Source organism: Narcine bancroftii, chromosome 3 (assembly GCF_036971445.1).
Source record: "Narcine bancroftii isolate sNarBan1 chromosome 3, sNarBan1.hap1, whole genome shotgun sequence".
NCBI classification, from domain to species: Eukaryota; Metazoa; Chordata; class Chondrichthyes; order Torpediniformes; family Narcinidae; genus Narcine; species Narcine bancroftii.
Genome location: NC_091471.1, coordinates 1,314,698 through 1,331,004, shown reverse-complemented (window position 1 = coordinate 1,331,004; position 16,307 = coordinate 1,314,698). Strand labels below are relative to the sequence as shown.

Sequence of the window (16,307 nt, the reverse complement as noted above, 5' to 3'; positions counted from 1 at the left end):
TTTACGAGGTGATCCAGAGCTAAGTGGAGAGCCAATGGGTCCAGATCTTTGCTTAGGTATGCGGTAATTTTGGCTATGACCAGCCTCACAAAGTATTTAATTGCAGTAAAAGTTAGTGCTACTAGGAAGTAGTTGTTGAAGCTACTCTACTTGGGCACCAGGATGATTGATGTCCTTTTGAAGCAGGTGGGAACCTCTGATTGTAGCAGTGAGAGGTTGAAAATGTCTGTGAACACCCCAGCTAGTTGGTTGGTGCAGATTTTCAGTACCCTGCCAGATACACCGTCAGGGCCTGATGCCTTGCGAGGGTTCACCCTCTTGAATGAGGTTCTAACATCTTCCTCAGACAGATATCAGGGTCCTCAGCTTTTTCAGAGATTCTTGTAGGCACTGTTTGGTTCTCCTTCTCAAAGTGGGCATACAAGATGTTCAGGAGAATTTCTTTAAGCAGCATGCAAGTCCAGCCAGAAAAGGGGGCCGTGCGGACTTTGTATTGGGAAATGAACCTGGCTTGGTGATTGGAGTTTCAGTGGGGGAACATTTTGGGAACCACTCATCCTCAAGTTTTGAGATAGTTATAGATAAGGACAAGGATGTACTTAAGGGGAGGACAAATTGTGGCAAGACCCATGTTCTGCTGACACACACATATTCCTTTCTCCTAAAAAAAGTACTGAACTCTCCCTACCCCGTAATCATATAACCATATAACAATTACAGCATGGAAACAGGCCAATTTGGCCCTTCTCGTCCGCACTAGTCCGCAAGGACCCTCCTCTAATCCCATTTAACAGCACCCTGCCCATATCCCTCCATCCCCCTCCCATCTATATACTTATCCAACTCTTTCTTAAATGACAAAATTGACCCTGCCTCCACCACCTTTTCCGGAAGCCCATTCCACACAGTAACCACTCTCTGAGTAAAGAAGTTCCCCCTCACGTTACTCCTAAATCTTTGCCCGTCAACTCTCAACCCATGACCTCTTGAATACATCTCTCCTACTCTCAATGGGAAAAGCCTCTATTTTCCTTCCATCCATGCATCTGTCTCAGAGTCTCCTAATGTTCCAGCCTCCACCACCACCCCTTGCAAGGCCTTCCAGGCCCCTGCACCCTCTGTGTAAAAAAAAAAATCCTACCCATGATGTCTCCCCTAAATTTCCCACTGTGTATACATTACACCTCCCGATTATCGGGAATGGTTGGGACCAGGCCTATGTCGGAAAAACAGTTTTTTTTGGAGAACTGGTCATTTTTTTAAAAAAGCCCAGTAGTAACAGCAAATCACTTGTAACAGTGTTTAAACAACAAAACAAACAACAAGGGAAGGCTTTTAAAGCATTAAAATAATGTTTAATGCTCACCAAAAAAAATGCAGACCACCACTGGGAGCCCACAGTCCGTGATCCTGCCTGGGAGCCCACAGTCCTGCTGGGAGCCCAATGTTCCCGCTCTGGGAACAATTTTGGATAAATGAGGATTTCTGATTTGTTTCGGATATCCTCATTTATCCGAAATTTTTAAAAAATTTCAGATAATTGAGGATTTTGGAGACTCTAATTTTGGATACTGGTACAGGCACTGACTGTCCACCCTATCGATGCCTCTCATAATCTTGTAGCCCTAAATTGGTCTCCTCTCATCCTACGCTGCAAAGAGAAAAGTCCCAGCTCTGCTAAACTTACCTCATAAGACTTATTTTCTAATCCAGGCAACATCCTAGTGAATCTCCTCTGCCCCCTCTCCACAGCTTCCACATCATTCCTGTAATGAGGTGACCAGGACTGAACACAATATTCTAAGTGTGGTCTCACCAGAGATTTGCAGAGTTGCAACATGCCCTCTCTACTCCTGAACTCAGTCCCCCTATTAATGAAGCCCAGCATCCCATAGGCCTTCTTTACTATGTTAACATGTGCAGCCACCTTGAGGGATGTATGGATTTGAACCCCAGGGTGCCTCTTGTTCTTCCATCCTCTTAAGTAACCGACCATTAACCTTGTACTCAGCCGTCTGGTTTGTCCTTCCAAAATCCATCACCTTACACTTACCCGGATTGAACTCCATCCGCCACTTTTCTGCCCAACTCTGCATCCTGTCTATACTGTTGTAACCTTCGGTGTTGTGAGTGAGGAAACAGGTTTGGTAGGTCTCAAAGGCAAGGACTCTGAACACAGTTTTGATGTAGGGAAGGATTTTATTTCCAGAAGGCAACTGATGAAGAGTGCACATGTGTGCGCGTCTCACACACACACACACACACACACACACACACACACACACACACACACACACACACACACACACACACACACACACACTGAACTGTTACATATAATGATCAGGGAAACATCACTATGATGCCCCCCCACCCCACCCCTCAACTCAGTGCAGGCCCGGCTCTTTGTTACAAGGGACACTAATTAAATGCTCCCAACCCTTTTAACAGTGCACATCTTACCAACAGTTTCCCAGCCCCCTTCCACATTTCTAGGCCTGGACTGAAGCAGGGTGGTCCCAAGCTGGCAAAGAGAGAGAACAAAGAACACAGTGCTGGAGGGACAAGCCCACATCATTTACTGGGGGCCAATAGCTCAGTGGGAGGAGGGGTTAATCTAAATCTTCATCCAGGCATTTATAAAATCAGAAAGAGCAGGGGTCCCAGAACAGATCCCTGAAGCCCCTCCACTAGTCACCAACCTCCAGGCAGAATCCTTTCCTTCCACTACTACTCTCTGCTTTCTTCCTACAAGCCAATTTTTTATCCACACGGCCAAAGTTCCACTGATGTTGTGACTCACAACTTTCTGGATGAGCCTCTCGTGGGGACCTTGTCAAATGCTTTGCTAAAATCCACGTAGACCCCATCTGCTGCCCAACCTTCATCAATTACCTCCTAAAAAAACTCAATTAGGCTCGTGAGGCACAAAGTCCTGTTGACTATCCTAGAGTAGACTGGACTTCTCCAAATGGTCATAGATCCTATCCTTAAGAATTCTCTTCGATAGTTTATACCCCTTTGCCGTAAGACTCACCGGTCTAGAATTCTCAGGATTCTCCCTATTACCTCTTTTAAACAAGGGGACTAGATTTGCCATTCTCCAATCCTCTGGCACCAATCCTGAGGCCAAAGAGGATTCAAAGATCACAGCTACTGCCCCAGCTATCTCTTCTCTCACTTCCCACAGCAGTCTGGGGTATATCGTGTCCGGTCCTGGGGACTTAGATTCACTTTGTCATTGTACCAGTAAACCAGACAGTGAAATACAATCAGCATCTAACTGGAAGTTAAAAAATAGTGCTGGACACATGACGATAAAACGTATGTAATTAAAGCCATCAGTGACACTGTTTGACAATATGAATGCAGTACCACTCAGCTCCATGATTCAGTGATCAACATAGTCACAGCTTTGTTAAAAAAACAAGGTCTTCTCAAGTCCACTGGTGCACGATCAAAGGCTCCTGTAGTGTCTGCCTGATGGGAGAAAAATGAAGAGTCCGTCATTTGGAAGTGATGCATCTTTGATGATGTTTCTCACCCTGCTTAGTCATTGATCCCCCCCCCGATGTTTTCGATGGTAGGCAGTAGGATGCCAATAACCCGTTGGGCAGATTTTGCTACCCGCTGGAGTGCCTTGTGATCTTGTGCCAGACAATCCCCGTACCTCACCAAAATACTGTATGTTACCACGGTCTCACTTGTGCATCTCTAGAAATCCAGCCATATCCTGGGACAGAGGTGAATCTTTCTCAAAAAATAAAGAAGCAGTGTGCCATTTTAATCAGAATTGAAGAGTTCAGCGACCAAGTGAGATCTTCAGAGATATGGACACCAAGGAATTTAAAGCACGATAAATATTCCACCACCACTTCATTGATGTAAACGACTTATCAATCTTGATGCTTTTAAGAAGATCCAACACTTCCTCTTCCTTAATCTCTATGTTGTCCAGCCCACGGGCCTGTTCTATTCCAACCTCACCTAGATCAAGGGCCTTGTCTCTTGTGAATACTGATGCAAAGTGTTCATTTTGGGCCTCCCCAAACTCCTCTGCTTCCAGGCTCATGTTGCCTCCTTCATCAGCCGCACCTTCATACTCGACATCATTCTCTCCCCAGTGCAGTGCGGCAGGTGTTGGTACTGGGTCCCTGCTGTTTGGCATCTGCATTAAAAATTTGGATGGAAAAGTAGTGGAACAGAAACATAGAACACAAAAGCACAGAAAAGGCAATTCAGCCCATCTAGTCCACGCTGAATTATTATTCCACCCAATCCCATCGACCTGCACCTAGACCATAGCCCTTCATACCCCTCTCATCCATGGACCAATCCAATATTCTATTAAATGTCAGAGTAGGAGTCAAAATGTGTAATTTCTTTACTTATCCTAGTTTGGTCGGTGCTCCATTGGTTGTCGGAGGGATCCCGAGTACGTTTGGCTTTTTGTGGTCATCTTTCTTCTTGTTTGCATGCACCAGTTCCAAGAGCATGCACAGAGATTTTGTAGATTAGCGAGGCGATTGGAGCTTGTGAGGTGTCCTCATGTATTGGAGTGTTGGTTGGAACGTGTGAGTGTGTTCATGTATTGAAGTGCTGGTTGGTACACGCACAGTTTGCTCGTGTATTGGAGTGTTGGTTGAAACACGCACAGTTTGCTCGTGTATTGTAGTGCTGGTTCGAACACACAGTTTGCTCGTGTCTTGGAGTGCTGGTTGGAACATTCACAGTTTGCTCGTGTATTGGAGTGCTGGTTGGAACACGCACAGTTTGCTCGTGTATTGGAGTGCTGGTTGGAACACATAGTTTGCTCGTGTATTGGAGTGCTGGTTGGAACATGCACAGTGTGCTCGCGTATTGGAGTGCTGGTTCGAACACGCACAGTTTTCCCGTGTATTGGAGTGCTGTTTGGAACACACACAGTTTGCTTGTGTATTGGAGTGCTATTTGGAACACGCACAGTTGCCCGTGTATTGGAGTGCTGTTTGGAACACACACAGTGTGCTCGCGTAATGGAGTGCTATTTGGAACACGCACAGTTTGCCCGTGTATTGGAGTGCTGTTTGGAACACACACAGTTTGCTTATGTATTGGAGAGCTGGTTGGAACACACACAGTTTGCTTATGTATTGGAGTGCTGGTTGGAACACGCACAGTGTGCTCGCGTATTGGAGTGCTGGTTGGAACACGCACAGTGTGCTCGCGTAATGGAGTGCTGTTTGGAACACGCACAGTTTGCCCGTGTATTGGAGTGCTGTTTGGAACACACACAGTTTGCTTATGTATTGGAGTGCTGGTTGGAACACGCACAGTGTGCTTGCGTAATGGAGTGCTCTTTGGAACACGTACAGTTTGCCCGTGTATTGGAGTGCTGGTTGGAACACGCATAGTTTGCTAGTGTATTGGAGTGCTGTTTGGAGCACGCGCGTTGTGCTCGTGAATCGGAGTGCTGGTTGGAACACACACTTTGCTCTCGTTTTGGAGTCCTGGTTGGAACATTCACAGTTTGCTCGTGTATTGGAGTGCTGGTTGGAGCATGCGCGTGGTGATGTATGGTGTGAATCGGGTGCTTCAGATGGTATATAAACATGGCACAAAGAGTGAGTAAATGCTTATATCTTTAGTTGTATATTAGCATAAATGTTACTCTGTATTCACGGAGCTTAATACAGATGTTATTTATAATAAAGAAGGTAGTTACCAGTTTGCATGTTAAGAAAAGGATTTAAATACTTCTGGATTTGTATTGAAAATAATTGAAACACCATGAACAAGTGTCTTCAAGCGACTTTTGGATTGAAGTCACTCTAGTCAGAATCACCAGTTCCTCTGAGACATTGTACGTCGTGTTCACTTAAACATTTCACATTTCACCCTTTATCAGCCGTCTCACCCGACCTCCGTGTAAAAGCTCTCTGCAACCACTCATAATTTTAGAACTTGTAACACTACATCGCAGTACAGGCCCTTTGCCGCTCCATGTTGTGCCGACCCACATATTCTTTAAAAATACTGTACCCTCCCTATCCTGTAACCTGTCTCGGACTCTCTAAATATCCCTAATGTTTCAGACTCCACTAAGATCCCTGGATTCTTATACACTTACATCAATTCTCCCCTCATTCTCTGACCCTCGAGGGAATAAAGTCCTAACCTGTTTAACCTTTCCCTGTAACTCAGTTCCTGACGTTCGGGCAACATCCTCGTCAATCTTCTGCACTCTTTTTATCTTATTGATATCTTTCCTGTAGTTCAGTATCCAAAACTGCACACAATGCTCCAGAATTGGCCTCACCAATGTCTTGTACAACTTCATCATAAACAATACTTTGATTTATGAAGGACAATAAGCCAAAGGGTCTCTTTCCATCCCTGTCCACTGATGACGTCACTTTCAAGGAATTATGTATCTGTATTCCCAGATCCCTCTGTTCTACTGCACTCCTCGGTGTCCAACCATTTACTGTTTATGTCCTTTCTTGGTTTGTCCTTCCAAAATCTTACACTTGTCTGCATTAAATTCCATCTCCAATTTTTCAGCCTACGTTTTCAGCTGGACCAGATCCATCTTCAAGTTTTGAAAGCTTTCCTTGCTGACCACAATTCTCCAATCTTAGTGTCATACGCAAAGACGCTTTTTGCCTGTATTTGACAGTGCTCCACAGTTTTACATTTGTAATCAAACAATTCACATCTGATTAAAGTGCACACTCCAGATTTTATTCAAGGGTATTTGTGTCTCTTCTTTGGCTTGGCTTCGCGGACGAAGATTTATGGAGGTGGTAAATGTCCACGTCAGCTGCAGGCTCGTTTGTGGCTGACAAGTCCGATGCGGGACAGGCAGACACGGTTGCAGGGGAAAATTGGTTGGTTGGGGTTGGGTGTTGGGTTTTTCCTCCTTTGCCTTTTGTCAGTGAGGTGGGCTCTGCGGTCTTCTTCAAAGGAGGTTGCTGCCCGCCAAACTGTGAGGCGCCAAGATGCACGGTTTGAGGCGATATCAGCCCACTGGCGGTGGTCAATGTGGCAGGCACCAAGAGATTTCTTTTGGCATTTTGGTTTTAGTACATTTTGGTTTGACCATGTAGAAATTATCGCGCTTTTTTACACAGTCCCCTCATTTCAGGGCACCGTAATATTTGGGACACACCAATGGTATGTATATTGAAGTCGTCATGTTTAGAACTTTGGTGCAAACCCCTTGCAATACAATAACTGCCTGAAGTTTGTGATTCATAGACATCACCAGGTGCCGAGATTCTTCTCTGGTGATGCTCTGCCAGGCCTCTTCTGCAGCCATCTGAAGGTCCTGCTTGTTTGGGGAGCTGGTCCCCTGAAGGTTTCTCTTCAGCATGTGAAAGGCATGTTCAGTTGGGTTCAGATCGAGAAAAACTGACTTGGCCATTCTAGAATTTTCCATTTTGTCTTTAAGTTGCTTTGTTGCTTTAGCTATTTGGGATCATTTGTAAGATGTGGATTGTTAGAGAAATCGGTAGCTTCCCGATGACTACAAATGAGAGAAGTGCATCCAGCTGATGCTCCTGACAAGCCATGTTGAGATGTTGGAGCAGGAGGTTGGATAAACTCTGGAGCATTCAGGAGGCAGAAGGTGTGACAGAGAGGAGTTACAGGGTAGATGGGTAACACTTAGGAGAGGGAGAGGGAACAGGCAGGTAGAGCAGGGCCACCTGGTGGGTGTTCCCCTGAAAAAAAAGTACACCTTTTGGATACTGTTGAGGGAGATGACTGGCTATGGCAATCAAGTCTCTGCCGTGGAGTCTGGTGCTGAGGGGAAGAAGGGAAGGGGGAAAAAAGAGGTGAGTTGTAGTGATAGGGGATTCTATAGTTAGGAACTCAGATGAGAAGAGATTGTGAATCCTGGATGGTATTTTGTCTCTCTGGTGCCAGGGACCAGGATAGTTCAGATTGCGTTCACAACATTCTTAGGTGGGAGGGTGATCCATGTAGAGATCACGGGTAGAAAGGGTGAGGAGGCCCTGTAAGGAGAGTTCAGTGAGTTAGGGGCTAGGTTGAAGGACAGGACCTTCCAGGGTAGTGATCTCAGGATTGCTTCACATGCCACGTGCTGGAGAGGTTAGAAATAGGAGGTTAAGGCAGCTTAACACATGGCTGAAGACATGGTCAGGAGGGTTTCAGGTCTCTTGATCACTGCACTCTATTCCAGGGAAGGTAGGATCTGTATTGATGGGAGGGATTGCATCTGAACTGGAAGGGGATTAATATCCTTGTGGGTAGGTTTGTTAGTCTGGTCCCCATGGGTTTAAACTAGATTTGCGGGGAAGGGGAACCAGAATGTTAGACCAGTTAGCGAGGAAGAGGAGGATAAAGGTCCTGCGAGGACTGCATGTGTAGATAGAAATCGAAGGTTTGTATGAAAGAAATGTTCTCAAGTGGATTTATTTTAATGCAAGGAGTATTGTTCAAAAGGCTGATGATCTTAGGACCCTTGGGGAGGAGAGGCATTGTTTGTCGGAAAATATATTAACTGTGCGGTCAGGATAGCCAGGAGGATTTGTCTACAGAGGCCATACAGGTGGAGTTGAGGAACAGGAAAGGTGTGACCCCACTGATATTGTGTGTTGTATTATACACCACCCAATAGTCGGAGAGAATTGGAGAAGCAAATCTGTAGAGAGAAAGCAGACCGATGTAAGAAGTAGAACGTTGTGAGAGGAGGAGATTGTTAACTTTCCACATATCGACTGGGACTCCCATTCTGTAAAAGGACTGGGTGGCTGGGAGTTTGTCAAATCTGTTCAGGAAAGTTTTCTACATCAATGTATAGAGGATAAAATACTGGACCTCTTACAGGGGAACCAGACAGGTCAGGTAACAGATATATGTGAAGGGGAACATTTTGGGTTCAGCGACCATAATGTCATTAGCTTCAAGTTAATTTATGGAAAAGGATAAATCTGGTCCTCATGTTGGGATTCTAAATTGGAGGAAGGCCAATTTTGTGGAAATGAGAAGGATATAGGAAGAGTTGATTGGGATAGGTTGTTTTCTGGAAAGTGTGTGCTAAGTCAAGACCTTCAAGGATGTAATTTTGAGAGGCAGAGTTTGCATGCTCCTGTTATGATTAAAGGCAAAGTTACCAGGCAGAAGGTTTTTAAGGGATATTTGCAATCTGGTGAAGAAGAAGAGCAAGATGTATCACAGGTAGAGGCCACAAGGAGCTAATGAGGTACTTGAAGAGGACATGAAATGCAAGAAAATACTCAAGAAAGAAATCAGGAAGGTAAAAAGAAGATACGAAGTTGCTCTGGCAGATAATGTAAAGGTAAACCTGAACTGTTTCTACAAGTAAAAGGATAGTTAGGGACAAAATTGGATCCCAAGAGGATCAGAGTAGTCAACCATGTGTGGAGCTTCACGTAATGGGGGCAATAGTAAACAGTTTATTTTTGCATCAGCATTTACTCAGGAAACTGGCAGAGTGCACAAGGAAGGGAAACAAACAGAACGGCCATGGAACGTATGGGTTAAGGAGGAAGCGGTAAATCACTTGGGCTGGATATGATTTTCCCTCGTCTTACAACCTAATAAAATCTTATTGATACTAACACAGGGACAGCAATGGTAAATTCAAAATAATAGTATTTATTGAACTATTAATAACATGACAGTGGAAATGCAGGTATGTGTGTGTGATAAAATTCCAAACATTACAGTTTAATCTTGAGTCTGAAAAGTCATTTTAAGGTCCATTTTCAAATATCTTGTTGAACTTGAGGATCTTTTTAAATCACAGTCCAGAAGTAATTAGGAAGCACTTTTCAACATGAAATATCTCTCTGAAAGACAACTCATCAAGAGACTTGTGTTTAAAAAGATGTGAAGATATAATGTTGAAAAGTACAATGTTGAACACTCTGATGAGTGTTCCTTCTTGCTTGGAGATTTTGGAATCTGTGTTCCACACGATGAATCTGCCCTCTTTATCCTAAAGAGACAGAAGTGATCTCACTTACTTTACAGACACTTATTTTTCATTCCCCTTTCCCAGGAGTAACACACAACAGTACCTTTTCTGGTTACTGTATCTTCAAATCCAAAGCTGCCCTCCTTATTCAAAGAAACAGTGAAATCACTTCTTTATGGCCACTGATTTTGTGTTATAAAGGTTAATACAGTACAGAACAGCACCTCCTTCTCTCTCCAGAGACTACTGTTTCATCCCTGTGTCTTCCACAGGAAGGTCAATTTCTTCCAACTTGTTTCATTTATCTTTCTCTGAAATGATGTCACCTGACATCACTACTGTTCAGTTTCATTTCTGTGCAAAACACACTTGTCACTTCACATCCACAAACTTTTGACCTCATCTCTGTTCGTAGTTATACGACTCCATAAAGTCAACACAGGTCCTTTCAATGGTACTCGAATTTTGAAACAGCTGCCAGCATAATGCTGAATGTACACAAAAATAGTGGTAAGAACCACACATTGTACTTGAGTTTTCAATTAAGAAACTACAGGTACTTCAGCTTTATGGCTCTGTTATTCCAGACGTGTCGACTCCGAAAATGAACTCTCTGAGTTCAATGGTGTATCTGGAAATGTGTGTGTGACCCTGTATCCAGCCCACTATAATATACTTTACTAACAAATTTATATTTTATAACTAAAGATTTTAACTTTTAAGATTAACACAAATCCATTTCTCTTGGACCTGAGGGAGACAAGTGTAGAAATTTCAGTGGCCCTGGCTGATTAATTTTTCAAAATGTCCTTTGCCACGGGTGAGGTGCCAGAGGGTTGGAGTAGCTCTTGTTATCCTGTTTAAAAAAGAGTCCAGAAATAAATCAGGTAATTCTAGGCCAGTGAGCCTGACATCAGTAGAGGGTAAATTATTGGAAGGAGTTCTGAGAGACAGGATATATAGGTATTTGGACAGTCATAGGCTGATTAAGGACAGTCAACAAGGCTTTGTGAGTGGTAGGTTATGATTAATGAATCCTTTAGAGTTTTTTGAGGAGGTTACCAAGAAGGTAGATGAAGGAAAGGCTGTGGATGTTGTCTACGTGGATTTAAATAAAGCTTTGACAAGATCTCACGTGATGTTAGTTCAGAAGGTTATGACATTAGGTATCTATGGAGAGGTTGTAAACTTGATTCATAATTTGACTGTGTGGGAGAAACCAGACAGTGGTGGTGGATAGATGTTTCTCAATCTGGAGGCTTGTGACTAGTGGGGTGCCTCAGGGATCTGTGTTGGACCATTGTTTGTTGTATATATCAATGATCTGGATGATAATATGGTCATTTGAATCAGCAAGTTTGCTGATGACACAAAGATAGGAGGCGCTGTGGACAGTGAGGAAGATTTTCAAAGCTTGCAGAGGGATCTGGACCAGCTGGGAGAATGGGCCAACAAATGGCAGATGGAGTTTAATGCAGACAAGTGTGAGGTGATGCATTTTGGAAGGGCAAGCCAAGGTAGGACATATGTAGTGAATGGTCGGGCACTGAGGAGTGTGGAGAGGGTTGTAAAGAGAGCTTTTGGCATCTTGGCCTTCTTTATAAATCAATGTATTGAGTACAGGAGTTGGAATGTTATGTTGAAGTTGTATAAGAGATTGGTGACGCCAAATTGAGAAAATTGTGTGCAATTCTGCTTGCCAAACTACAGGAAAGGTATCAATAAGATAGAAAGAGTGCTGAGAAGATTGACTAGGATGTTGCCCGGACTTCAGGAACTGAGTTACAGGGAAAGGTTAAACAGGTTAGGACTTTATTCCCTGGAGTGTAGAAGAATGAGGGGAGATTTGATCGAGGTTTACAAGGTACAGATAGAGTGGATGTAGATTGGGGGAGATAAATGCGAGAGGTCATAGTTTTAAGCTGAAAGGAGAAAGGTTTGGGGGGGGGAACATCAGGGGAAAGTTCTTCACTCAGAGTGGTTGGAGTGTGGAATGACCTGCCATCTGATGTGAATGCGGGCTCGATCTCGAGTTTTAAGAGTAAATAGGACAAATAGAGTGGAACCCCGTTATAATGCGGTGGTTCAGGTCCAAAAATATCAGATCGTGAAAAAAATGGGGTCACGCTAAATTGGGGTTTCACTACTGTGTACAATACATATACATATCAATCGGAGCAGCAACCCCACCACCCCCCTCCTGCTCGCGGCAGCGCTCAGCACTTCACTTCATCAATGCAGTGAATTCCCTCCCAAGATAAACGTTACTGTACTTAACCTTAATCATTTAGGCACACGACTTCAAAGCATCTGTTGTGCCATAGGGTGGCCATCCCTGGTACTGCATCTTTTAAAATGGTCTCGCTTAACATCCCATCTCAAAGAATGGAACGTGGATGTTAAGGGGGTCCAATGACTCTTCGCATTATATCCAAATTCACGATAAATCAGGGTGCGTTAAATCGGTGTTCTACTGTACATTTTGCATTTAAAGGCCTTCTAATTACATTGCTAGAAAACAACTTATCCCAATCCATGCATTCTAAATCCTTTCTCATTTCCTCATATTTTGCCTTTCTCCAGTTTAGAATCTCAACCCAAAGACCAGACCCATCCTTCTCCATAATTAACTTGAAACTAATGGCATAATGATCACTGGACCCAAATTGTTCCCCTACTCATACTTCTGCCACCTGTCCTCTCTCATTTCTTTCTGACAAAAAAAATTCTCATGAACCTTTTCTGTTTTGCTTCCTAAACCTTGAATGTGCTTCCTTCTTCCTCTTCACTAGCTGTCTCACCCATTTTGTCAACCACGATTCCTTTATCCTTCCATCCTTTCCCTGTCCCAGTGGGACAAACCTATCCAGAACCCTGTGCAAGTGGGCTCTAAACTTCCTCCATGTTACTTCGATGCTTTCTTCCAAGAACATCTGTTCCCAGTTTATTCTCCTTAGTTCCTGTCTACTTCGTAATTAGCATTCCCTAGTTAAACACTTTTTCTAATTTGTCCGTTTTTATGCTTGTCCATAGCTGTGCTAAAAGTCAGGGTGTTGTGGTCACCGAAATGCTCCGTCTCCATGATGACTGTCACCTGACCAGGTTCATTACCTGTACTCTACTCTCATCGGCTGGTGCTTGGACACACCTGACAAATTCAGCCCCATCTATACCTCTTGTTGTAAGGAGGTGGCAGTCAATATTAAGGAAGTTGAATTGTTCCATGACCACAACCATGTTAATTCTACACTGTTCACATTCATTGGAGCGACTTCATTTCCAACATCGAAGTACTCAAGATGGAAGAGGCCGACAGCATCGAATCCATGCTGCTGAAGATCCAACTGCGCTGGGTAGGTCACGTCTCCAGAATGGAGGACCATCGCCTTCCCAAGATCGTGTTATATGGCGAGCTCTCCACTGGCCACCGTGACAGAGATGCACCAAAGAAGGACTGCCTAAAGAAATCTCTTGGTGCCTGCCACATTGACCACCGCCAGTGGGCTGATATCGCCTCAAACCGTGCATCTTGGCGCCTCACAGTTCGGCGGGCAGCAACCTCCTTTGAAGAAGACCGCAGAGCCCACCTCACTGACAAAAGGCAAAGGAGGAAAAACCCAACACCCAACCCCAACCAACCAATTTTCTCTTGCAACCGTGTCTGCCTGTCCCGCATCGGACTTGTCAGCCACAAACGAGCCTGCAGCTGACGTGGACATTACCCCTCCATAAATCTTCGTCCGCGAAGCCAAACCAAAGAAGAAGAAGAGATGACTCCAATAAAATGATTGCTTCCTTCCAGTTTCTGACCTCGACCCACACTGACTCAGTGGACACTCCCTGCACATTGTCCTCCTTTTCTGCAGCTGTGATGTTATCCTTTATTAATAATGCTACTCTCCTTTTACCTCCATTCTTGTCTATCCCTTTTAAAACATTTAAACCCTGGTACTTGCATCAAACAATCCACTCCTTGCATCAGCCAAGACTGTAATGACCACAGTATCATATGACCGTAAGACAAAGGAATAGACATAGGCCATTCAACCACTAGCTGACCCATTTCCCACTCAGCCCCACTGCCCGCCCTTCTCCCCATAACTCTTGATACCCTGGCTAGTCAAGAACCTCGCAATCTCTGCCTTAAATACACCCAATGACCCAGCCTCCACAATTCCTTCAATCAGGTGGTGAATCTTCTTCCCATGGGAGAGAGTTAAAGAGAGTGTGGACTCTTTTAATATGTTGGCTGCTTTTCCAAGGCAGTGGACAGGGTTGGGGGAGGGGTTGTGTTTACCACTCTCTGCAGATGTTTGTAGTCTTGGGCAGAACAATTCCAATACTACACAGTGATGTTCCCTGACAGGATGCTCTTGAAGATCTACCTGTAGAAATTGCAACAGGTGGCATGCAAATTTGCACAGTCATCGAGGAAGTAGAGGTGTCATTATGCTTCCTTCATCACCCCACTGAAGTGGACGAACTAGGGCAGATTATTGGAGATGTCTACTGTTCCTCCATCACCCCACTGAAGTGGACGAACTAGGGCAGGTTATTGGAGATGTCTACTGTTCCTCCATCACCCCACTGAAGTGGACGAACTAGGGCAGGTTATTGGAGATGTCTACTGTTCCTTCATCACCCCACTGAAGTGGACAAACTAGGGCAGGTTATTGGAGATGTCTACTGTTTCCACCTCAGCATTATTATTGCAAAACAGGGAGTGACTTCCACCCCTACACCTGAAGTTTATGGCCAGCTGTTTCTTACCTACTTTCAGAGAGAAGTTGTCCTTCTCTCTCTTTTAAATATTCTGTCTCATGATGGTGAGAGACTCTGACAACAACAGTGGTGTCACCTTCATATTTATAGATGGATTTGGAGTGGTGTTTGGCCACACAGTCGTAGTTGTAATGGAAGTATAGTCGAGCATTGAGTACATGGTCTGCAGGACCCCTGAAGATGATCACTGTCACCAATCCTTACCGATAATGGCCTGCAGGTTAGGCAGTTATTCCAATCGTAGTACTGTGTGCTGAGGCCAAGTTCAAGGTGATGTTATTAGATATTATGTTGAAGGAGGAGCTGCAGTCAGTCAATAGTAGCCTGACATAGGTGTCCTTGCCCAGGTGTTCCAGGGCTGGGTGTAGTTCTATGGTAGTCTGACCTAGGTGTCCTTGTCCAGGTGTAGTAGCCAGACACGAGCGTCATTGTTTAGGTGTTCCAGGGCTAGGAGTTGGGTCAGGGTAGGCTGACCTCGGTGTCCTTGTCCAGGTGTTGGACTATAGTTGCCAGACACCAGTGTCCTTGTCCAGGTGTTCCAGGGCTGGGTGTAGGACTATGATAGGCTGACCTCGGTGTCCTTGTCCAGGTGTAGGGCTATAGTAGCTAGATATGAGTGTCATTGTTTAGGTGTTGCAGGGCTAGGTGTCGGGTCAAGGTAGGCTGACCTAAGTGTCCTTGTCCAAGTGTTCGAGGGCTGGGTGTAGGACGATGGTAGGCTGACCTCGGTGTCCTTGTCCAGGTGTAGGACTATAGTAGCCAGACACGAGTGTCCTTGTTTAGGTGTTCCAGGGCTAGGTGTTATGTCAGGGTAGGCTGACCTTGGTGTCCTTGTCCAGGTGTTGGACTGTAGTAGCCAGACACAAGTGTCCTTGTCCAGGTGTTCCAGGGCTAGGTGTCGGGTCAGGGTAGGCTAATCCAGAAAGTAAAATGCCTGGGATCCTCGGTGAGTTTTGAAATGGGCTTGTCCTCACTAGACAGTGGGTAGTGGTGGAAAGATCTGAATTTATTGCTGTGATCAGTGTCACAAAATGCGTGGTTTTGCATCACCATTGCAGGTGCAAAAATTGCTTTGAATTACATTTTTAAAGAAATTTTTAAAAATGCAAAATGAGATAGTGTCTGTGGTTCATTGTCCATTCAGGAATCTGATGGAGGAGGGGAAGAAGCTGTTTCTGTATCATTGAGTGCTCGACTTCAGGATCCTGTACCTCCCTCCTGATGGTAGCAGTGAGAAGAGAGCATGGCCTGGGTGATGGGGATCCATGATGATGGAGGATGTTTTCTTGCAACACCGCCTCTTGTAGATGTACTTGATAGAGTGAAGACTGATGCCTGTGATGACGCAGGGTGAGTTCACAACTCTCTAGCCTTTTCCTGTCCTATGCATTGGCACCTCCATACCAGTGATGCAAACAGTCAGAATACTCTCCATGTAGAAGTCTTTGGTGACATATCAAATGTCCTCAAACTCCTAACAAAGAGTAGCCGTTGGTGAGCCTTCTTCATGATTGCATCAACATGGAGATCTTCAGAGATGTTAACATTCAGGAATTTGAAGTTCTTTACCCTTTCCACT

The 16,307-nt window shown here is 44.6% G+C and overlaps 2 protein-coding genes across 4 annotated transcripts in view; one reads left to right on the top strand and one right to left on the bottom strand.

The window, feature by feature from the left end:
• The window catches only part of fam113 (family with sequence similarity 113), a 20,956-nt gene extending 19,236 nt beyond the window's left edge, over positions 1 to 1,720 (bottom strand). The window contains exons 1-3 of the mRNA XM_069922714.1: positions 1,688 to 1,720; positions 1,367 to 1,455; positions 315 to 506 (exon numbers count right to left, since the gene is read on the bottom strand). Coding sequence (XP_069778815.1) covers positions 315 to 506; positions 1,367 to 1,455; positions 1,688 to 1,720 — 314 coding nt within the window. The remainder of the gene's footprint in view (positions 1 to 314; positions 507 to 1,366; positions 1,456 to 1,687) is intronic.
• Positions 1,721 to 15,658: 13,938 nt separating this feature from the next.
• The window catches only part of fbxo41 (F-box protein 41), a 218,086-nt gene continuing 217,437 nt past the window's right edge, over positions 15,659 to 16,307 (top strand). For all 3 annotated transcript variants that reach the window (XM_069923315.1, XM_069923316.1, XM_069923317.1), the window contains exon 1: positions 15,659 to 16,078. The gene's annotated coding sequence lies outside the window, so the exon portion shown is untranslated. The remainder of the gene's footprint in view (positions 16,079 to 16,307) is intronic.